Below are 23,272 nucleotides of genomic sequence, written 5' to 3'. Positions count from 1 at the left end.
GTCAGATTTTGGCCAGATTATGAAGACTCACTAGAGCTCAATTTAGCTTGACTGAACTTAATTTCAAGGTTTGCGTATGGTATTGCCCAGTGACAACATGCAGTATTGAGTGACGCTATCCGAGACACACGCCAGAGTGATGCAGAGCAGAAAGGGCCATTCAACCCTGCTTGCAGCTTTTTTTTTCTTGTTTTTAATTTTCCATAAGGGCCAAACTTTTTCTGTTTACAACAAATAGCTGTCCATAAAACAGATTATTTCCCCTGAGATGTGGCTCGCTCCAGCTCCTTCAAAATTACCATGGTCCTGTTGGCTGTTTCTCTGACTAATGCCCTTAATGATCCCAGGCATCATGATGCTGTTTGTTTAATAAAGTTCACTTTTAAACTTTCACAAAACAGCGACCTTTCTACTGAGGGTATGCAGTATACATGTGGCATTTACCAATTAGGTGACATTTGATGGCGGCTTGATGCCTTGGATTTGATTCAGGGATAACCGAGTAAAGGAGGCCAAATTCATATGCCTGCCACACTTTTCAGATCATTACAAAAGTCATGCATTAGTGGGTTTTCACCTATCACATGCAAATTAAATGCAATTCATTGAAGTTTGTGCTTTTAGCGTGGCAAAATGTGGTCCTAGTGGTAGGAATAGTTTGTTTTATATTCCCAGTGGATAAAATGTTTTTTGATGCATTTTTAAATCCATACTGTTTCCCTTACTATGGGCTGTACATCTTTTCAGTGAACATATAGTATTTTTCATAAGAGAACGCTGATGCTCCTGGAACTGAAGTGGGATGTTCTTTCGTTTGTTGTGACTCACTGTGTGCAGCACTAGATTTCACTTCAACTAAAATATAAAAAACAAAAGCTGCATAAAAATGCTTGTGAGCACATCCCCACGGACATGGCACTAAAAGACGGCCTGCCCACATAAAACACATGAACTTTCCTGAAGAACTGGAGCAGACATCTCCAAACACCCACTTTCCATTTTGTTTCCAAGCCTGGCCAAAGCAGGCTTTGGGATCCATGCATCTCGTCACTGCCAGGCAGTAGGTGGGTGTGGTCTTCACTGAGTTGTTGAACATACCAAAGCAGGCTGACTGCTGACACACACACATTCACCCACACAGGAGCTTGTTCACTCTTCGTCTGCTCCAATATTTGTCTCACTTTTCCTCACAGTCGGAGCAACAACAGCAAGGTTGGTGGTGGACTTTTTACATTCTGTAATGTGTTTTCACCAGTTTTTTTTGTTCTGTGGTTTCTGTGGTTTTACCACAATTTTAACTGTCCTTGTCTCTTTTTTTTCCCCTTCTGTGCCTTTGAAATGGACCTGGAATTATCAGTTTATTGCTAACTTCCCGGAAACGTCTGTGTGACTGACAAGTCGTTGGAACACAAAGATGTATCTGCCGTTGTCAGTGCTGATATGCCTGTCAGTCTTCCAGCTTTGTGCTGGAGATCCGCCTGTGGAGGAAGCCATTGTAACCAGTAAGTAGAGATATGGATGAGAAACGTAAGATGTCCTGTATAGACATATGTAATGAGGCAACTCATTATGGTGTGAAAAATGTCAAATTCTCAATACTGAATTTAGAATTTGACCATTTTGATCTGCTTCCATTAAAAAAAAAAAACGAATTAATTGTCTAACCATGTAAACACAAGATCACAACCACAAACCTGTAAACCAGTTTATCAACATTTGTCGCCCAGCTTAACTCTGTGGTTTCATGGCAAGGTAAGGCAAGGCGAGTTTATTTATAAAGCACTTTTAAGTAACTAGACGATTCAAAGTGCTTCATGGGTTCTCATTTGCTTAATGTCACAAGGTTTATATTTTTTTTAGTCTGACATAAAGCAGCTGTAATACTTAATCAAAGACAAATATACATTTTCAGTATAAAAAAAAAACAGTTGAACTTAATTGGATGAGAAAGAACTTTATTTATTTCCATTAACCAGTATAACATTTGAATAAGAATGAATAGAGTGAATAAAGGGATAGGTAACAAAAATAAAATTATAGCTAGTCTGAAACACAAGGAATCTGGCCCTTTAAAAAGAAAGGACACGTTGTTCGGAAACGGTGTGGCTCTCTGACTTCATGGTTGAATAATTTCTGTGTTTGTGGTCTTATTCTGCAGACGATGACTCCTCACTGCAGTGTGGTTGGGCACTGTAAGTCAGATGAATTCATCATTGCCAGAGTGCTGTTTTTTTTTTTTTTTTTTTTGGCAGAGTGCAGGTTTATTTTAAGGAGAAAAACAAAAAGCCCACACTCTTCAGTACCAGGATTATAAATTCTATGAAGACAGGATAAGTAATTGGTGAACTAATAACTTATCCTGTCTTCATTGCTTTGTGATTTATTTACTGACATCATATCTGTTGTAATATTTGCTTTAAGATAGATGTTTGACCTAGCTTTTACTATATTTATGCAGTTATTCAAGCAACAATCCAAACTTTTGCTAGAGGACAAGCACTGTTTGCCTCTTCGTTCTGCATTTCTGAACTAAAGGTCCTAAATTAAAAAGTACTTAGCAAATTTCAGCAACAGAATAATTCAAAGTGTTTTACATGAATAGAACATGAGAAAAGAAAAATTGTGCAAAGTACAAGGCAGAAGGAAAGGTTGGACTATAAACTGAAAATAATGATGTTTCAGTTAATAGTTTAAATAGAACATTCAGAGGCAACAGTGAAGAAATGGGGATTTAACCTTAGTTTAAGAGAACTCAGGGTTTCAGCACTTTTACAGTCATCTTGGAGTTTGTTCCAGATAAGTGGAGCATAGGAACTAAATGCTGCATCTTCATGTTTGGTTCTGGTTCTGGTTCTGCAGAGTAGGCTGGTGTCAGAAGACCTGTGGTCTATAGGGTTGATACACTGATAACAAATCTGTGATGTATTTAAGTGCTAAGCCATTCAGTGATTTACAGACTAACAGGATAATTTTAAAGTCTATTCTCTGAGATACAGGGAGCCAGTTTAAGGACTTTAGAACAGGGGTGACGTGCTCTACTTTGCTAGTTTTAGTGATGACGTGGGCTTCAGCGTTCTTGTATCAACTACGGCTGTTTGATAAACTTTTTAGTGAGCCTTGTGAAGACACCGTTGCAGTAATCAATTCAACTAAAGATAAATGTAAGGATTGCTTTTCCAGATCCTGCTGAGACATTAGTTCTTTAATCCTGAAACTGTTCTTCAGGTGATAGAAAGCCAATCTTGTAATTGTCTTTAGATATCTCTGAAGGTTAAGATCTAAGTGCATCACTACATCCAGATTTCGGGCCGGATCAGTCCAAAAAGTATTTCCTCAGTTTTGTTTTAATTTATCTGAAGAACATTTTGGCACATCCATGCATTGATTTCTTCTAAGCATTTATTCAGCGCTTCAATGGGTTCATAGTCAGCTGCTGACATGGCGATGTAGAGCTGTGTGTCGTCTGCACAGTTATGGTAACTAATGTTGTTGTTTTTTATGATCTGAGCCAGAGGGAGCATGTAGATATCGAGTAGCATGGGCTCCAAGATGGAGTCTTGGGGAACTCCGCATGTGATGTTTGTGGTTTTTCAAGTAAAATTAATTATTCAACGATACAAAAAAGTTCCTGTCCTTTGAGTAAGATTCAAACCAGTCAAGTGCTGTACCAGAGAGACCAACTCAGTTCTCCAGTCGCTCTAAAAGAATGGAGTGATCAACTCTGTCGAAGGCTGCACTGAGGTCCAATAGCATCAGCACTGTGGTTCTTCCACAGTCTGCATTTATACAGATGCCATTAAATACTTTGACATGGGTGGTCTCTGCGCTGTGGTGAGCACGGAGACCTGACTGGAAAACACCAAAGCAACTGGTTATTGTTAAGAATGTATTTAACTGTTCAAACACAGCTTATCAATAATCTTACTGATAAAGGCGAGGTTTGACATGGACCTTTAGTTCTGCAGTAGCAGCTTGTCCAATTTGTTTGATAATTGCTGTTTTTAGTGCCTGGGGGAATATACCTGACAGAAGAGACGTGTTCACTATTTGAATCAAATCAGACGCAAACACTGGTGAAACTTCCTTAAAGAGAGCTGTGTGTAAAATATTGATACAGCAGGAGCTTAGTTGATATACAATTTCTTTTAAACTTTTATCGTTTATTTAGCAGTCGGGATATTTTGTCAAAAGTTGTTCTAGTTGGAGACGATCTTGGTACTGGGCTTGAGGTTGATGTACAAACTGCCCTTCTAATCTTTTTGATCTTGTCTGTAAAGAAGTTTGTAAATTCACTTCAGCCAGTGGTAGAATGGAGTTCAGATGCTTTAGACACAGGAGGGTTTGTTAACCTGTCAGCCGTGGCATATGAGGCACGAGTATTAATGATGTTGATCATGTTAATGATCTCAGAAAGAATCCCTTGCATTTTTTTAGGTGTAACTATTTGTAAAGTATATTTTATAGGTGCCTTAATGAACCTGGAGTCCAGTCTTTCACTTACCTGACTCCGCCAGATAGATTTGCTCCGCATATCCATCTGGAAACCTTCCGTTGAAGTAATTTTGGGAAGGGGCGAAAATACTGGTTAGCTGATTGGCCTATGGTGATAGACGGGCCAAATAAACCAATCAGATTCGTTGTTGCTCGTAACAGAGCGACGACGAAAACACAACCACAAGCCAAGCTACTCTTGCTGCTGCAGGTAAAGGCTCGTTAGCTCAGCAAAGAAATACTCTGTAATTCCGATAAAACTTGCTCGATAGCCCCGCTAACGCTAGTTTCATCGGCTGAAGCCGCCATGTTCTTTAGACTGAACTGTCGCGCTTCCCGTTGCGTCACACCTCAACCCGCCTCAAAGCCAACACTGATTGGACGTTCGTTTGGTGAACGGCTCCAAATTTTCTTTAACGGAGAGTAGCCAGACTGATCTGCGAGTGAAACCTTGAAAGCTCGCGAGATCAGGATGGTCTCACGAGGCTAGTCTTTCACCACCTCTGTTCAGCTTTCTGACACCTAACAGGGTGTGATCAGCTGCGTTTGATCGCATAGTCACTCGACATGACCTTCATGTTTGAATGGGTGGAAATAGAACATTCATCAACTGCTAGCTGGCAGCACAAGCAGGTCTTTCCACCTTTAAACAGACACAGCCCACAAGAATGGTGTGAATCTGAAATTAGCATGTCAATGCAAGTTAGTTTCTGCATGATAGCAGTTACAACAAGACTAACAAAGTGGTAAAATAGCAAGAAAAATGCTTCACTGGTCAAGTCAATCATAAAACCACATTAGTAGACTAGAAAGACAGGGAATTCATTCCCAACATCAATATTAACAGAAGTCAGTCAAACAGTTGGAGAGCACGTTTTCACAGACAGATGTCACAATGGGCTTAACAAAAAGAGTAACCCAGCAAAATACGTAACGATGTACAATACAGAAAAAACAGAACAAAATATAATCATAAAATCCCAAGTCTAAAATAGACTTGAACTTGGGCAAAACAATAAGAAATTTTCTAAAAATAGGCACTTAACAAGTTTGGAGCCTCCTCATAATGCTGAGATTACAGAGCACCACTAGCATGGAGAAGAGTTACATCTAGGATACTGCAAGGTCAGCTAAGTTGACCTTAGAAGACTGTTCAGAGGGTCAAAGTTCACATCTGAGGTGTGTTGTCCGCTTACACTGAACTACTAAGCAAGTATTATTTTGAATTAAACAAATACCTTTTAGTTTTCTGCATTCAGAAATAATACCCAATACTGGACATTGTGGAAATGTTACTGGTCCGCATTGACATCATGACCAATGATTGATTAAAATGTGGATGCTGGACATAAGGAGCTCTAACTTATGCTGCCTGTTTAGCACGTTGGAAATGATATCTAAAGTTAACAAGCTAGTTCCTTAAATATTACAAATGCTTTTAACAAAACCCAATGACATTATTATACATAATAAATCTGTCACCTAAAATGGCCTTTTTAATTATGTAAAAGAGATTGTTTGATGCGTGATCATGTCATTGAATAAATGTCAAAATAACGTCTGGAAAGAATGAGGCTCCTTTTTGCCTCTTCTCTCACTCAGAAAACTGGGTCAACAATATTGTATAGTGTTACCACAACTGTAATCCTAACACAATTAACCCAGCATTTGATTAAAAAAACTGTATAAATATATTTAAAAAAATTGGGAAGTCTTTGTCTGTATACTGTGCTTTTTATTTGTGGTTTATATTGATTTCCTATATATTACAGTGGCCTTTTCACTTTATAATACCCACAATTAATGGCCACATGTTTTTGATTTGTGTCCCAGGAAAAGTGACTCCTCTGGGCGGCTGGGTTGAGAAAAGTCCAGAGTCAAAAGACATTCAGAAGGCCATTCAGCATGCTGTGGAAGTGTTCAACACACGCTCCAAGGCCAAGAGGTTGTACAAAGCGGTCTCTGTTACCAGCGCTAAATCTCAGGTTGGGCTGATTTGCCTTAAAGAAATGTATTTACCCCATCACCATTAAATGACCCCTTCTAATCACTGTCATATATGGTTCTATGGTCAGGTGACTAATATGATCAGCTATAAGATCCAGATGGTCCTTGGAAAAACCCAATGTCTCAAATCTGAAAACCATGACTTGGAGAGCTGCATTTTGAATAAAAAGGTAAATCTGTTCACGCTCTGCCTTTTGATGTGAAAATAAAAATATCTGTCTCAATTTTCATATAACAGTTATTGTCGTCTTTTCTTTCACAGCAACTGAAGTGCCTCTTTGAGCTGACTTTGAACCCCCGCACTGACAAGTATGAGCTGCATGCTAAAAACTGCAACAAAATTGTGAAGAAGGTTTAATTCTTTTTTTTACGGAATCGACATTTTTTTATAGCTTCATAGTTGTGACTGGTTTTAAAAAATACTTTCAGTACATACTTACAGCAACACGTTAAAAGTAATTCAATGGAAAAAGTAAAACTGGATGCAGATTAAAAGTGATTTGGGTTGAAAAAAATCAACAAGTTAAAGACATTTAGCTTTAGTAACTGTTGCTCAAAACTTATTAAATGCATTTTGATTTAGAATTCATGTGTTTTTGTGACACTTGCTTGTACGTTGAACTCAGCGATAAACACCAAAAAATAAATCATCTCTTGATTAAAAAAAAAAAATTATTGCTTGTCGGGAGATTGGAGACTGTTCAAGTGTAAATAAACAATTATATATTTCATACTTTTAAAAACCCTTTTAAATAACATCATTTTAAAAGTTGTTTTCATTCTGATGGCTTGTTATCTGCATATTTTTTATTATAGGTAAATAGGATAATACTAATAAATAAAAAGACATCTCTCATATATTTTACTTCAAGAAAACACTCAGAGGGTCAAGTTTTTCAGCAGCTTTATAATCTGTTTTAATCTGTGCAAGAGGGAAGATTGGCTCCAAACAATACTATGTCATCCACAATTATTTGAAACCCTAATAAAGATATGAACACACCTAAAAATGAATGCGTCTTTTATTGCAAGAGCATGATCTCGTCCTGGGATGCATGTAAACTTTGCCCATTTGCAAAGGAAAATATAACTTATCTGGGATGTAACCAGCTATGTGAAAGAAAAGCAAGAAAAGCCCCTTGATGAAGCCTTGCTTCCTCCGAAGGATTATGGATGAGCTTGAGGCGCGTGTTTGGTCTCGTGCATGTCGAGTGCTTCTCATCCATCCATCCATCTTCTAACACGTCTATCCTTTGTGGGGCCGTGAGGGGTGCTGGTGCCTATCTCCAGCTGTCAATGGGAGAGAGGCGGGGTGCACCCTGGACAGGTTGCCAGTCTAGAGTATTTCTCATTGGGAGGGGGGAAAAAAAACAAGTGGAGGCGGGGCTTACAATTCACATTGAACTCTTCTCACTCACGGTTGGAATTTGTGCAAGATCAGGTATAGTTCCTTTAACTACAGTTGTAGAATTTGATCAGATGAGAAAAAGAAAGAGCTGTTCAGCAACAAACACTCCAGGTGGGTTCCGTGTGGAACAAAGGTTTAATATGTGGAAGAATGCCTTGGACTGGGGATCTGTAAGGAAATGTGTCGTTGTGTTTCTTTACTAAATCCAATGTAACCATGTTAGAGCACATGGCATCCTGGGCGCTTTGAAAATAGCAAGACGTTTTAGCCTGCTACTTTCAACCAAAAAACTATCAGCATTGGGTTTTTCTTTTAGCTGGGTAATATTCTAAAACATACAGCCATAAAATCAGTTCATACAAGATGAGTGTTCTTCCATGGGCACCACAGAAGAATGTGCACACAAACAGCCGGCCTTTGTGGAAGAATGGCTAGACAAAAGCCAAGGATGAAAGAAAACCATCGGCTGTCCTGTTTACAGTTTGCCACTAGCCAGGTGGGATGCACATTACTTTCCAAGGAAGCACTTTGGTAAGAGAAGAACAAAACTGAACTTTTTGCCCAACAAGGAAAAGTGTGTAGAAAAACTGCCCCTGAGTACACCAGCCCTAAAGGGAAACTTGGCAGTGGCGGCATCATATTGTGGGGATGTATGTCTTCAGCGAGGGAAGGAAATCTGGTACAGAGCAGTCCTGGAGTCAAACCTGGTTCAGGCTGCAAAAGGCCTTAGACTGGAGTGGACGTTTCTTATCCAGCAGAACAGTGACACCAAACATGCAACTGGAATTGCAATGGAAGGATTTAAATCAAGCAATGCCCATTATTTTAACAAATCAAAGAAAGCGTTTCCCCAGTTTAAAAAAAAAAAATGAAACAAAATTCATTCAGTTTGGTGAAATTGCACCAGCCTGACCGATAGTCTGCAGTACAATTCAAACGTCTAAAACGTCTCCATCACTTTCTAAGTTAAAAAAAACTAATGACCAGCAAAGGCAAAAATAAAAAAAAGTGGTTGTAGACATGGACATTCTTTCAGTGAGGCACATTTTTCCATTTCTGACAGAAACCTACTTCTCTGAGCTGCAGCCAGATTCCCCATGGAAACTCCATCTGGTTTTATGGCCATAGATGCCATTTATTCTCATTTAGTTGTTTAGAATGTGGAAGGAAAACTATTCTCTCTGCTTCTTATTATGAGCTTGTCTGTTAAAATCAGCTCAGCTCCCTTTACACTGGCTTCAGTATATTCTGTTAAATTATTTTCCATTTATAGACTTTTTCCTGTCATTCAACACATTGTCAGTCATACATAGTAAAAAAGGCATTCATATTATTTGAACTCATTCACATGTCATCTTTATAACCAAATGAAAAGAAAATTTAAAGAGTCTACCTTGCAATTTAGGCCCCGTTTATTTATTTAGGTCTATTTATGTCTAACAAATCCAATGTAGTCAACTTTGGTTTTGCAAGGAAGACAGAGTGAAAACTTTGTGACTGTGGCACATGTGGTGCATGCCATACTTTTCAAATTTCTAGTTGCAAATGATCTGGAAGACCATATAATTTCATTTATGTGCTGCTTTGTGAGAGTCAAGCACATAAGATCCAGTAATACAGTACATTGGCATTAGTTGTCGTTAACAGGCTCAGCAGATGCGATTTCTTTTAAAGGGCACTTTATCTTGGATGTAAGATTAACTATGTGGTCAGGAAGCGCTGCAGTAGCAGATAAACTTTCTTTGGAAACGTTAAGTCATCGTGTAAGTAGAAATCTTGGGACAAATGAGCAAATGTTGTCCTTATGATAAAATACACACACATATCAGAGATGTCTGACACGTTGCAGACTTACGCTCCCATTTTTTTTTTTTACCTCACTGGATTTGGTAGCTCCAGCATTTTCTCTATTCACAGTTTGATCCCTAAAACAAACAGTAGCCTTATGATACACAAACATATGTTTTACATCAAAAAGATAGGAAACCTGTAATGGGATTCCTATGGCTCTTACTCTTAATCTGCACCGACTGATAAATACTAACCAATTTAATTTAGAATTTTCGGTCAATTGTGTGCAATCTATATACGTACTATAAATATTCCAATGTCACATGTGTTTCCCCACATGCCTTATAGATGTAACAAAACAAAAAAAAGGTCATATCCATCCCTCTTTTATTTAATAAACCTCTGATTTAAACATATTGGCACCAACATTTACAATTGAATAGTTCACAGTAAAAAAAAACAAAAAAAACAAAGAACCATGAATTTATGGAGAAGAGTGGTAAATTTGAGTCCTTCTGTAGGGCGTGGAATGGGATTGTGTTCTGTATTGCATGTGATTGTTTAGATTGATATTTTCCAAATTCCAAGTCAGAGACCAAAATTTGGGACGTATGAAAAAGTTTCTGCTTTGCAGACGTTGAGGATTCCCCAAAGATGCTCTTTTCTTCCCGTCAGCGACTGAGTTGGGAAGCGGTCAGACACTGGTCTCAATGTGAGGGGACATCTTAAAGCTCAGCATATGACACAGGAGTCTGTGCTGGTGTTGGTACCTGAAACAAACACACACGGAGAAAGATGGTCAGTCAGAAACAAAGGATGGAAAAATAAATAAAATAGATTTCTGGCACCACCAGGAGGCCAACACATGCTATTGCATCTTTGAGTTCCTCTTTGTGACAGATTTACTAAAAATATTCATGTAACAAACCACTGGTAAGGTTATGGAGAGATTTCTAAGTGATTTTGTTTTTCAAGTTAATACTCCAGTGGCAACATTAAATCCCTTTTGTGGGTATAATTTTCCTCTTACTTGTTGATGACCCTTTGAATTTCTCTGTTCTCCTCCTCTGTGAGTTTGAGCAGCACCTGATCCAAGATGGGGAGCTCCAAATTCAGGTACTGAGCAACCTGACAACAGGAGAGGAGAAAGAGTTTAGTGACAAAAGTATGACTGACCTTCACCCAAATATAACTGGAACATTAAATACAATGTGAAATCTTCTTAATATTTGACACAAAAGCTGTTCTAAGAGTTAAAAGGGTTCAGTGAAATGTTCTAGATTGTGTTTCATCCACTTTGCATTTTTTTTTGGTAATATTTTGTCCGGGCAGCGGTTTATTCTCCATTCTTAGTCGGTTTGCCTATGATAGCCTTGCATTCTTAAGTTATATGTTAACTTATCAGAACATAGCTCCAATCAAAAGTGAAATCCAACTTTATTTTGTCAAGATCCATGAATCTACAAAAAATAAATAAAATAAAAAGGGCACAACATGTCAAATCTTGGTCTGGGAGCCAAAGAACCCCACCTTGCAAATATGTCTTAAGCTGCTATTACTAATGTGACATCGATGCCTCAAAGATGGAATTTGATGAATGGTTTTCCAATCTTTGCACTGTCAGTCAACTAGAAAATACCCAGGTGTTTGTCCTGGAGGGAAATGGTATTTAGGCAGGTTCATTTGTTCAACAGCTTGAATGAATTGCAGTTCATTTCAGTAAAGACATATTGAGAGACATATTTTTAAAACTTTTAAAGAATAAGTGTAAGAGCAAGAGACAGGAACGACTGAGAGTGCACTAGACAATCATGCAGCCACCAGTGCAGGGCTTGCTCAGCATGTGCAGTGGGTAAGAGTTTGCATGCAGAGTGAGGCAAATACTTATTATTATTGTATAATGGCCTTACAGTAAGAAAAGCTGCAAAAAAGCCACTTTGTCTCAGAAAAAACAACAACATTTCCTGACAAAAATTTTAATTCTGTGTGCACAAGGTTGTCCAAGTATGAACAACAGGAGGCCAGTGCAAAGTTTTTTTTTCAGAGATCTAGAAAATCATTTGTCCTAAGAAGAAAAGGTGGGAGTGAGCTTCCTAATGTTTTTAAATAAATATTCAGAAAGCAAGTTGGTGGACAGCACTAAAAAAACCCCACAAAGAATGGGTCGCCATTAGGCAGGATTTAGTCCAGACGTTTAAATTCATCAGGAAGCAAACTGGAGAAGTTGTTAGAAGGAAAGCTAAACATCATAAAGCCATTGGCCATAGCTGGAACTCACATCGTTGCTGACTTCTTCTTCATGCATGTCCATCAAGAAGATCTTCATGATGCTATCAGAGGGACCCTGAAGTATCCGTTCCCACAGTGGATGGTCTCTGTGACTCAGCTTTCGTTTTTCTAGGCAAGACAACAGGAACATCGTATCATCTTCTCATTTATTCCTCGATTTGCGGTTGAACAGACGAGCCCTACCTCCACTCTGGTGAACACAGTACAGCGCAAACTCCTGGGGATCATTTTCTATCTGCATTACAAACAATGCAAAGTTAATCATTAGATCGTTTCATCCTTTGTGTATTTTCTGTTTTCCTGATGGAGGGAACAGAGGAATCTGCTGTGAGGTCAAAATTTGTGCTCTATAGTGACTTTGCAGAAAGGGAACCAAACTCGCCTTGAACTTGTTCAGCAGCTGTTCAATGACTTGGTCTGTGGTCATCCTGCTAGAGATGCGAACTCTAGTTGAAGTACCAAAAGATGGAGTAAATATAGAGGTCTGCAAAATGCAATGAGACATTTAAGGGATAGCTCCGGGTTTTATTAGGGACATTCAATTATAAAGTTAGTCGCAAATAATATCTTACCTGCTATAAATAACTCTTTTGGTGTCTTCATTTCATAATAAATCTAGATTAGCAGTCTTAAACTAAGGGTGCCTGGCCAAAGTGGACTTAAATGCCTTGGATCAACTACAGTCTCAAAATATAGATGTTTATGAAAATATTATACAGCTTTATGGAATTACCTTTCAGTTTCAGGTGGGCATTCAAACAGAAGACAGTTTTTACGCATGGAATGGGAGACCAGAGGTGGTCATCCTGTGTGAAACACTCACTGAGAGCAGAACATGTTAAGTGTTTTCCACCTTTGTATAAAGAAAGAGAAAAGTAAGGCAAAGGTGATCCAAAAACATTCTTTTAAACTCCCAGATTTTAGCTTTTTTTCCCCCCTAATTTACTTCTATATCAGATAGTTACTTTCATATATGCTCTGTGCTACACTGGCTTCTACGTCCTGAGTGGGCATCTGATAAATAAATAATGCAACTCTTAGAATAGTTGCTGAAAAGACTGGAATGTAGTCACAAACTCACATGATCTCACAGCTTAGCTGCAGCATGAACAAAGTTTGCCTTGGATTTGAACCGTTGGTGAACCGCTGTGGTCGAGGCAGTTTGAAGCAGAAAGTCATTTTACTTCTTGCTAAACTGGAAAAGCAGCAATACTGGTTCAGAGATCTAAGAAACTTTTGTGATATGGTCAGAGAGAAGCAGTGTTCACCAAACTATTGTGTGGAGATTTTATGCAGATAATAGACGCCTGTATTGGTAAAAAAAAACAAACAAAAAAACTCTTAGTTCTTCCTGCCGTCTCCTGTTGACATATTAGGACAACTTATTAAATAAAATTCCACTTGACTGTCTAAGTTATATCACAGTAAATTACTATTTGAGTTTGTTCTGCTTTTGTTTTTCTTCTTCTCTGTTTTGACTTCATAGCTTTTTTCCCCTGGCATACTGTAGAACTCCCCACAGCAAGGGTCATGATGGTTTATAGGCTTATTGAATGGGATTTGCATATTTCCCTGAGTACCAACTGTAACAAAACCTCGCTGTTCACCAGGCATGGCTGCTGACGCTGAAGGAGGAATCTGATTCACAGCTAGTGCCTCAGTGGTACAAAAAAGGGTTACACAGATTTTTAGAGAGTTTCAGATGCACCAGTTATTTAGATAGCTTAATATCCAATCAATGTTTATTTTAACTCTACATGAAAACTTTTTTTTTTTTGTCTGAGACTTGGCTTCGGCAGGGGAGCCGAAGCCAAGTCGGGAGTTGTGTTTTGGTTATGTGAGGGGTAGAAGAAATAATGTTCCAGGTTACGTTTTGTGCCAAACCTGCAGCTGTCAGGCTAACTAATCAGGATTTATACCAAATGAAGGCACCAACAGAGTTGTCTTTTAAACATAGGATATAAACTGCTTTGAAAGATTTTAGGAGGACCTCACTTAAAAACATTGAACAATCCCATTAATGAACACACAAAGTGAGGAAATGGCAGGCACGATTATCGAAAAGAATGACTGTAAAAGTCAAAAAGTGAAAAGGCGGTGATTCGTTCAGGTGTCGTGAACCGCAAACCCACTTTGTAGTTGTAGAAGTGTCCGTTGATGGAAAAGCGATGCTGTTTTTCTTTCTCTCTTTCGGCCGCAGACTTCCCCCGGCCCTTCCTGCGCTTCACCAACGACGCATCGCTCATGCAACGAACCAGATTGGACTGTGGCTCCATATCGAGACTCCTCTGCCTCGTGGGACGCAGAGTGGCGGTCTCATAAACAGGAGGACCTGTGAAATGTAAAAAAAAAAAAAAAAAGCACGTTCACAATGCTACAAAATCAAGATTCTGTTTCTTTTTTTTTCTGAATGATTATTTAAGTGCAGAGAAAGTTATTTGCTGTCCTGGACGGATCCTCTTTCCTTGAATAAATGCATTGCTTAAAAAGTTGACAGAATGGCAAAGGTCATAAAACTAAAGGATAATCAAGCAACATGATTTTGTAATGATTTGTTGACAGTTACTCGAGTTGCATAAGACACTTTAAAAGGTTTAGTCGAAATTGGCTCAAGCTTCAAGAACGTTTAATATTGAAATGGAAAATAGTGAAAGGATATTTCATATTATCTACTACAGATAATGGGAATCAAGTATAAATCTCTGTGTATATAGACACAAACAGAGAGATAGAATTCAAAGTTGGATGCCTTTTAGGTCCCCAAGCTGCACCGTCAGATAAACTATTGAGCCACCACGATCGAAATAGCTACATGAACTTTGGAATAGATCGGACACCATTGCTTAACGCTGGCCTGACCTGTGCTCACAAAGGTAACCCAAAAGGGTTTTTCACAAAGACAAAAACAAATAACCAGGCATTGAAACTGTTCTTTTGAAATAAACCCATTTTTAAAGGGACCACATCGATCCAGTCATATGATATGTGATAAACCAATATTTCTCATTTAGACAATATAATACTCAAGTGGAGGCAGCTGATGGTCAAGATTCCATGCAGCTATTTCTGTTTCACTTCACTGATGGATATTTTATTACTTTTTTTGTTTTGTTAAACCACGTAAATGAATGTTCACAGCTTCTTAGAGCAAGAAACATCTGCAAACCCATAGAGCAACATGACGTTTGCAAAGCAGGAAGTTCCTTTACACCCTGCGACTAAAGATTTGGTGGTGTCAATGTCAACATTTGGAAAACTGTGGACATTTGGGAAAGCACAACATTTCTAATAAAGCCCTTGGATTTGACAGGAGGAACTCACATTTATATCTGCTTGTCTTCCCACTGTTTGGCCTTAAAGACACAGAACACGTGGACATGCACTGTATGCAGTTGGTTCTAAAACTGAGAACCAACAGCGGACCTTCGAACAGTTGGAGTCTTGTGCTTTCTTTTATGCGACTAACGGGTTTGAAACATCGCAGAAGAATCATTGATCAAATATACAGTGATAGTATTTTACACTTCCCTGCAGTTTATAAAATAAAACAACTCTGTTCGTACATCTTTTTTGTAAAACAAAGGCTGATATTTGGTATGTCAATAGTGCTGCGTGGGTTTTTCCAGGAGTAATTTGGGAGGTTGGCCACGACTGTTCAGTACGTGCAGTTGATTCATCATGATGAATCAAACGTTACCGCTGATAAGATAAAATCAACCTCTCCACTTGACTGTTCTATACATTTCCTTTCAGTATGACTTAAAAAATGTTATGCTCAAAATTGTGGAAATTATGCATTGCCTGTTCAAAAAGAAAAATGGGCGAAGGGCGAGGTGAGGCAGCAAGGAGCTGTGCCTCAGCTCTGATGGCTCCGTGCCGCAGACACTGACTGATCGCTGTCTGTCTTTATGTTGCCAATCCACATGTCAGATTACACATGTACTACAAGCGCTGACGTTCCACAGCCTGTTTAAAATATGTGGTGGATGTGTGGGACACATTTAGTCTTTGGAAACAGCCATTCAAATCTGCTGAGTGAGGCAAAAAGTACTGTGCTGCACTGGTAGAAGAAGGAGAAATCTTTATTTGTCGCTGCAAATGTACATTCTAATGAAAATTGTTTTCTGCATTTAGCCCACCCCTTAGGGCAGGGCTGTCAAACTCATTTGAATATTGGGTTACTTTGTTATCAAAAGGTAACTAAAAGGGCCGGTTGCATGTGTATGGATGATACTTTTGACTTTCATTTCATTTCAGTTCACATAGCAGTATAAAAAACACACAGTAACATAAAAGTAGCACCTTAGGCTCAGTTTATGCAGTTTATCTGCAAAGAAAAGTTGATATTGGAGTGAGTTACACTCTCATTATTCTGCATCACTTTTCTCTTTTTGGACATTTCTGGGTTGTTTTAATGTGTTGTGGGAAAACTTACATCTAGTGGCAGGATGCTGTTACTACACGTTTAAAAAAAAAAAAAAAACATACGCTACAGGAAGCACAGTTTTAGCCACTTTATACAATTTAAAAGGATATATGCTTCTACATTATGACATGATATGCCATTTTTATTTGGCTCTTGAGGGCCGGATAAATTGCCTTGACGGTCCGGATTCAGCCTGCGGGCCTTGAGTTTGACACATGGGCCTTAGGGGGTGGGCAGCTTTTTACAGCTCCCGGGGAGCAATCTGCTCACTGGGCCACCCGGTGATAGGGGACAGTGCTGAGCCCCGTAGAACAATGAGTAACAAGTGCAGGTCGCCGCGTGGTCTTCTTCTGTTTAGTCCAACCAAATGGAAGATTACATCTATAAACTAAAGGATTAAACTAACTGGATTGTCAGTCAGAACAGAAGGTATCAGAGAGGACAGCACACTCCGGAGCTGAAAGATCTTTTTCTGCACTGAAAAGACTGAAAACATCCAGCTGGTCCAGAAGAAATAGAAGGATAGGCGTATAAAGTTTATACACAAATAAAGGATCTACACAATTTTAACAACAAATAGAGATCCGTACAGATTCAGTTTTTATTTTGAAAACTGGACCTATAATAAATATTCTTCTTTTTATTGCAATTGCTATTGTATAGATGAACAGTATTACATTGATTAAAGGATAACTAAAAGCTTTTGCAATAACTGAATGTTTAAATTTAGGTTAAACATTTAAATAGAAGTGTCTATTTTGGGTTCATATGTTTGTAGATCTGACTCCAGAGGCGTCGGTGCCTCACTAGTCCTGAACCTCCCAGGTCATGTTGCAGTTTGCAAGAGTCTCAAAGCACCAGAAATGGCTTTTACATGAAAGTAAACGGTGCCTCAATAGTCCTGAACCTCCCTGGTCATGTTGCAGTTTGCAAGAGTCTCAAAGCACTAGAAATGTCTTTTACATGATTAATACATGTCAATGACTTTTTTTCATTTGTTTTTGATTTTTTTTAGACTGGGACATGAAGGGTAGCCTTATACTTGTACTACTACTTCATTTTGTCAGATAAGTTCTGTTGAAGGGATTTTTTTTAATAATCGGGTCAGGCAGAAATCAGCCTGAGGCTTTAGAAACCAAACGTTTTTTTCAAAAAAACTAAATGAAATAAAACGTGTCCAAAAACAGATACTTCACCATTTCAAAGGGGGTTAAATAATTAAACAATAATTTGAAAACTTTTATTTTACGTTGACTCAGGTTCTCTTTGTCTGGAAATACATTTTGTTTGATGATCTGAAACATTTGAGTGTGAAAAAGAAGAAGACAAAGAAAACAAAACCCACAGGAAATATATTAGGGGACAATACTTCTTTTTTTTCCCCACAGCAATGTATTTAAACATTCAAGTTACTTCTTTCATTTAGAAAGAAAATGTTAATCCGGGGTGGGGGGGGGGGGGGGGGTGTAAAATATTAAAAGTCCACCTGGTAAAGGATCGTTGACGACTGTTTCCTGGGCTGCCTCCGCCTCTGCCATCTCATCTATCTGGTTCAGCTCACTGTATTCTCCCCATCGAGACATAGTACTGGTAAAAAAAACAGACCCAGGAAACCACATCTGTTTCACAAAAAGTGTTTACCTTTGCATGTTAATCGGACTTCGGTCTTCTAACTCTCTGGTTAAACTGTATTGCATGCATATTCGTGTATAGAAAAGGATTAAAGCTGCAAACCTTTTGCTCCCCAGTGGGCTGATTGGACTGGTGGGATCAGCTGAAGTTGGGGGCTCAAAGGGAAGAATCTGTTTGTCATCCTGTATCTTCAGCCTGATTGGTCTCCGTACTCCCCACGAGATGTTCAGCAAGCCCTCCACTGTCAACTCTCCATCGTCCGCCTGTCGCAGAGACGCATCCAGTGATGCTTGCGGCCACCTACAGATCTGATTTAGTGATGCTGCAACTTCGCCCATGAACCAGAGGCGGTTTCAGACGGCGCGCCTCGTACCTGAGAGTAGGTGAGGTGCAGCTGAGTCTGGTCCTTCAGGAAGCAGTTGTAGGTGTTCAAAAGTGACAAAAACTCTGCTCTAAAATAAATAACTGGATAAAATATGTTGCACAGAAAAAGAAAGGACACAAGTCTACTAAGTACCTAGCAAAATTGTCCACGTCCCTTTTATTTTTCACATTTCTACATGTTACAACCGCAAACGTCAGTGCCAGACTGGACAGAGAGCATCAGAGGACATGTATTTCAAAAATGCCAAGGCACTGACACCGATACTTAATGGGAATTGGGTATAGACTTTGACTAGGCCATTCCAACACGTCTTAAGGATGCTATTGTAGGTCTGCCAGTAAGTTACTTATCCCCCAGTCTCGAGTGTTTGTAGCAGGTTTTCTTCCAGGACGTCCTGCTCCATCCATTTTCACACTAAATCCAACCAGCTCACATTTTCATGGCATCACCATCTTCACGTTAGCGTTCCAACACACATAGGCTAACGGTTACATTTTGCCTCATCTGACCAGGACAGAGTATTTTCTGTTTGATGTGTCCCCTACATGGTTTGTGGTTTAGTTGTGGCATACTATTTCTTTTTGAGATGATGGATTGTGTTCCATGAGTTGTTCGAATCTTGGGACATTTATTTCTTTTTTCAGAAGCTACCCTGATTTAAAACCTCTCCACAACAAAACCCTGACCTGTCTGCTGTGTTCCTTCGTGATGCTGTTTGCTCCCGTATGGTCTCTAACAAAGCTCTCGGGCCATCACAGAACAGCTGCACTTCTACTAAAGATTAAATTACACACCACACAGACTTTATTTACGAAGCAGGGGACTTCTGAAGGATGGTGTGAATTTCCGGTATCCTGAATTGAAGGCACAGTCTTAATCCGCTACACCATGGAGGGACTTTCTGACGGATATCGGCTGCACTGAATTTTGTTTTCTGGTCTCTGTTTAAACACAAATGCATGCCACGATTTTCATATTTTTGTTTTTGAAAACATGTATTTCTTTCCTGCCACTTATACGGTTATGAACAACTTTGTGTTGTTCAACACATCATAATGCAGTTGTAGCATGACAAAATGTGAAAATCTGCTTTAAAGGGTTGGGATTATTTTAGACTGGAAATCTTTTTTTTTGTTTGTTTTGTTTTGGTATGGAATTTCAAAATTTGCCAGAAAATAGAAAAACAGAGATGACAACAGCAACAAAAAAAAAGCAGTGTTTTAATTTTGTAATCGCTGAATCACCTGGACAGCGTCCTCCCGTCTCCTGCGTGGATCACTGGGAGCAGGGAGGCAGGGTTCATCTCTGTTCAACTGACGCAGAGAGAGCAAAACAAAAGGATCAACACCTGTAATCTAATGTCACCACAAACTGAAAGCAGCCACGCTGAATCCTAAAGCGTGAAGCAGGATACAAACACTACATGGTGCCAGACGTGTCGATTCCCGAGAGCATTAAACAAAGATTCTTGTCCAGTACTATGCGGATCTTAAGTTAGGAATGAATCTTTTACTTGACTTGTTAAACCCTCACTCCTTCAAAATGTTACTAGAAAAGAGAAACCTTACCTCTTCCGAAAATGAAAATCTGAAACCCTTCCTTGATTTAGTGTCTTTGTTTCTTTCTTTCTTGTTCAAAAACCTTTTTTTCTTGTCATCTCTTTGTCTCTCCCTCTCTCCCTCTCTGTCGCTCACTCCATAGTTTGCATGTTATATTTATGCCTAACCGCCCCTTTGCTCTTTCACTTTCTTTTTTTTTTTTCCGCATGTTTCCAAGAGATTTAATGACAGTGCTCCACCCAGTAACCAGTGATGACAGCGTAGGGCCAACCGTTTTGTTTATATTTTGGTCCCAGACGCCGAAGCCTTCCACTGGAGAGAGCTGCTGCTGGAGTGTCCCTGCTTGCTTCTCTTTTTCCTTAACACTGTAAAAGCAGCCGCGGCTGCAGTTCATTTAGTTATCAAATGCCGCCATTCTTTCAAGCCTCGTCTGCCTCGACCTGTTCTCTGTTGTGAAGGAAATTTCTCAGGTATTCATTTCTCACTGTCAAACTGAACTGAGCGGCTGCTGAGAGCCTCAAGACCGAAAGGGGGCTCTCCAAAGCAAATGCATTGCCAAAAAGTACAGAATTTGTTTAGTATTTCTTTGCTTGCATTCAGTTCGACTTTTTTAATTACTTCCATTGTTGAAATTGAGTATTTTTTTAGGATTTCACAACATGTGTGTTTTCTTTGGCAGGATGGTCCCATATTTAGCTCAGATCATCCCCCCAAACCGTGCCAGCATGCCCATTCTTGCCAAAGAGAAGCAACAGTTTGTTGCTACCATACCATCACCATGTATGAGAGGCCGTAAGGGGCATTATTCTGAATCTGCGCCTATACATGCTACTGAAAAACTGCAAGTTCTTACACATACTACTGAAATGCTGCAAGCCTTTACACAAACTACTGAAAAGCTCTTATAAACACGACTGAAAACGCTCTCACACATGCTACTGAAATGTTTTAAGTTTATTTCAGTTGAAACAGACGGTGTTTCAATAGAAATGGAAGGTTTTTCAATAGAAATGGAATGAGGTTTGGCCAAAAAGTGTGCGTTTTACATATGTTGCTCAGTAGGAGGAAGCTTAACAAGAGGCAGTGGAATAAGCATTTCTGAATAAGGACACAGATGAATCAAGGGAGACTTGCATTGCCTGCAGGCTGCATGGCAATTGTTGACACATTTGATAGAGTTGTGATCGTCTCTTCGGGGACTAGTACGTTATTCAGTAAAGCCGCTGCCTCGTTTAGGCTTCCTCTTAGTTGCTGAGCCGCCATTAGTTCATCGCTAGGTACGTAAATCGAGCACTTCTACTGAGACAACTTCCGGTTTTCCTTGTTCTTCTTTTCTTAATTGGCGGATTGCAAAATTTATCTTACCGCCACCCAGGGATGCTGCCAGGAATATTGGTCCCCATGATAAAAATCAAAATCATCCATAAATGTCATATTATACAAATTAATTTTCAGTTTTTGGGCCCCTGTTAGTCAGAAGCCCTTCGAATTGTCATACCCCCCCATATGCCGCCCCTGTCGCCACCTACTGTACAAGAGAGTGTAGCTCTATATGTTCCACCTACTGTATTCTAGGTTTTAATTGAGTGTTATGTAAAAATAAAAACAACACTTTATTAATAATCCTGATTTATTCCCTATGCATGTTTGTTCCTAATATTATGTAATATAACAACTGTAATGTGCATGCCGCCACCTACTGTACAAGAGTGTGTAGCTTTATATGTTCCACCTACCATAAAAACCCTTTGTTTTTAATCCTGATTCCCTGTCTGTTGCTAATATACTTTTAAACTCCATTCTCTTCCTGTTTCCCGTATAAATTCAGTTCTTACTGAGACAACATCCGTTTCCAATGAAACACCATTCCAAAAAAGTAAAAAACAAAGCAACTGGACTTGTTTTCCGTAGTTGAAGACGTTTCGCTTCCTCTTCCGTAGTCTTCAACTACGGAAAACAAGTCCAGTTGCTTTGTTTTTTACTTTTTCTTTGGAATGACCATGACCTGGATGACTGAGAATCTTCACCAGCAATGAAACACCATCTATATCAACTGAAATATATTGAGAACATTTCAATAGTATGTGTTGGAGCTTTTCAGTAGTTTGTGGGAGCGTTTCAGAGTGAAGTCTTATATGGACTGTGTGCCAGAGCAACATCTTCAATAGGTTTATGTTCCCCATCTAGTTTATGGCATGAATAATTCTAAAAACACTCTATGAATGTCAAACCTTGCACTTGCTATGGTAAGTGTAAGAGATGAAAGAAGCCATTTTATTATATGCTACAAAATCCTCAGTGAATGGTTATGCACAGTAGCAGGAATTGACAATTTTTATGCTTTAATTTTACTCTTTCAGAGAACATAATTCCAGAAAGTATCTTCAGGAAATGAATCAGATAACATTGTTCTAATAAGAAAGATACTGTCAAGTATTTTATAAGATTAGAGATAATCGTCCTGTGGAAATAAGTCAAAAGCTGAGATGTTATCGATCCAGATGCAACCAGTTGGAAATAGATTATGTTCAAATGAAAAATAAAATTGTAAATACAATAAATTTAATACAAAAATAAGAAACAATGTTTAATAACACTTGAATAATGTATTTTGCTGGGCCAAAAAAAAGTATTAAAATAAACTTGTTTTACAATTGTGTGTCATGACCACTTTTCCCAAGTCAGAAAAGCAAAATGCACACATTTCCCTTATATTGTTAATATTTGCTACAGCACACATGGAACAGAGGCAATGTAAATAAGCCTTTATATTTTTCAGTAATCACATGGCTGATTGGAGAAAAAGCAAGCCTTACACACCCAAAACCTCATCTTTTTGCCTTCCTGTATGTCGTGTTGGCGCCTATTCTCCCTTGAAGTTCAAATAGTAAATCAAAGCCTTTGTTTTGCCAACGCAATGTCACTCACAATAACTCTGGAAGAAAGATTCGACAATCAAATTCACTTAGAAGATTAAAAGGAACCAAGCTGCCAATTCATTCACGTAACATAGATAATACCAATCCCACATGTTTCCAGTACTTGGTTCTTTATAAAGCCACAACCAAATCCTCCTCTATAAAAGACTGAAAAACACGTTCCTCCTACCTGGCCGGTTCTTTGGTCTGATGTTCTGAACAATGATGTGGATTTTCTCTACATGTCTGCAGTCGTGTGATCGGGCGTGTGTTTGTGTTCAAAGGTCTGAGGTACAGTTCGTGTTGCAGGAGGTGAGCCTGTGAAGCAACCCCACAGCAGCTGGTTAATTATTGCAGAACACGTTG

The 23,272-nt window shown here is 39.0% G+C and overlaps 2 protein-coding genes across 4 annotated transcripts; one reads left to right on the top strand and one right to left on the bottom strand.

Moving 5' to 3' along the window:
• Positions 1 to 1,092: 1,092 nt before the first annotated feature.
• si:busm1-57f23.1 (CY domain-containing protein) lies at positions 1,093 to 7,508 on the top strand. Of its 2 annotated transcripts, XM_036140098.1 has the most exons (6): positions 1,093 to 1,212; positions 1,358 to 1,502; positions 6,325 to 6,476; positions 6,567 to 6,668; positions 6,761 to 6,875; positions 7,289 to 7,508. In XM_036140098.1, the coding sequence occupies exons 2-5, from the start codon at positions 1,415 to 1,417 to the stop codon at positions 6,854 to 6,856; spliced, it is 438 nt and encodes a 145-aa protein (XP_035995991.1). In that variant the 5' UTR covers positions 1,093 to 1,212; positions 1,358 to 1,414; the 3' UTR covers positions 6,857 to 6,875; positions 7,289 to 7,508. The 2 variants fall into 2 exon arrangements, with proteins under 2 accessions (XP_035995991.1, XP_012722472.2); XM_012867018.3 differs by having other exon boundaries at positions 6,761 to 7,508.
• A 2,559-nt stretch (positions 7,509 to 10,067) lies between these two features.
• On the bottom strand, positions 10,068 to 23,249 carry rassf6 (Ras association domain family member 6). 2 transcript variants are annotated; one of them, XM_012867032.3, is made up of 11 exons: positions 23,097 to 23,249; positions 19,674 to 19,742; positions 18,418 to 18,496; positions 18,147 to 18,307; positions 17,899 to 17,999; positions 14,119 to 14,318; positions 12,369 to 12,470; positions 12,170 to 12,221; positions 11,976 to 12,094; positions 10,728 to 10,825; positions 10,068 to 10,467 (listed from the first exon to the last, which is right to left on the bottom strand). In XM_012867032.3, the coding sequence occupies exons 2-11, from the start codon at positions 19,730 to 19,732 to the stop codon at positions 10,392 to 10,394; spliced, it is 1,047 nt and encodes a 348-aa protein (XP_012722486.2). In that variant the 5' UTR covers positions 19,733 to 19,742; positions 23,097 to 23,249; the 3' UTR covers positions 10,068 to 10,391. The 2 variants fall into 2 exon arrangements, with proteins under 2 accessions (XP_012722486.2, XP_021174446.2); XM_021318771.2 differs by lacking the exon at positions 23,097 to 23,249 and adding an exon at positions 19,998 to 20,020.
• Positions 23,250 to 23,272: the final 23 nt, after the last annotated feature.

This window comes from Fundulus heteroclitus, chromosome 8 (assembly GCF_011125445.2).
Source record: "Fundulus heteroclitus isolate FHET01 chromosome 8, MU-UCD_Fhet_4.1, whole genome shotgun sequence".
Classification (NCBI taxonomy): Eukaryota; Metazoa; Chordata; class Actinopteri; order Cyprinodontiformes; family Fundulidae; genus Fundulus; species Fundulus heteroclitus.
Note: the sequence above shows the minus strand (reverse complement) of the source record. Positions and strands in the feature narration are given on the sequence as shown.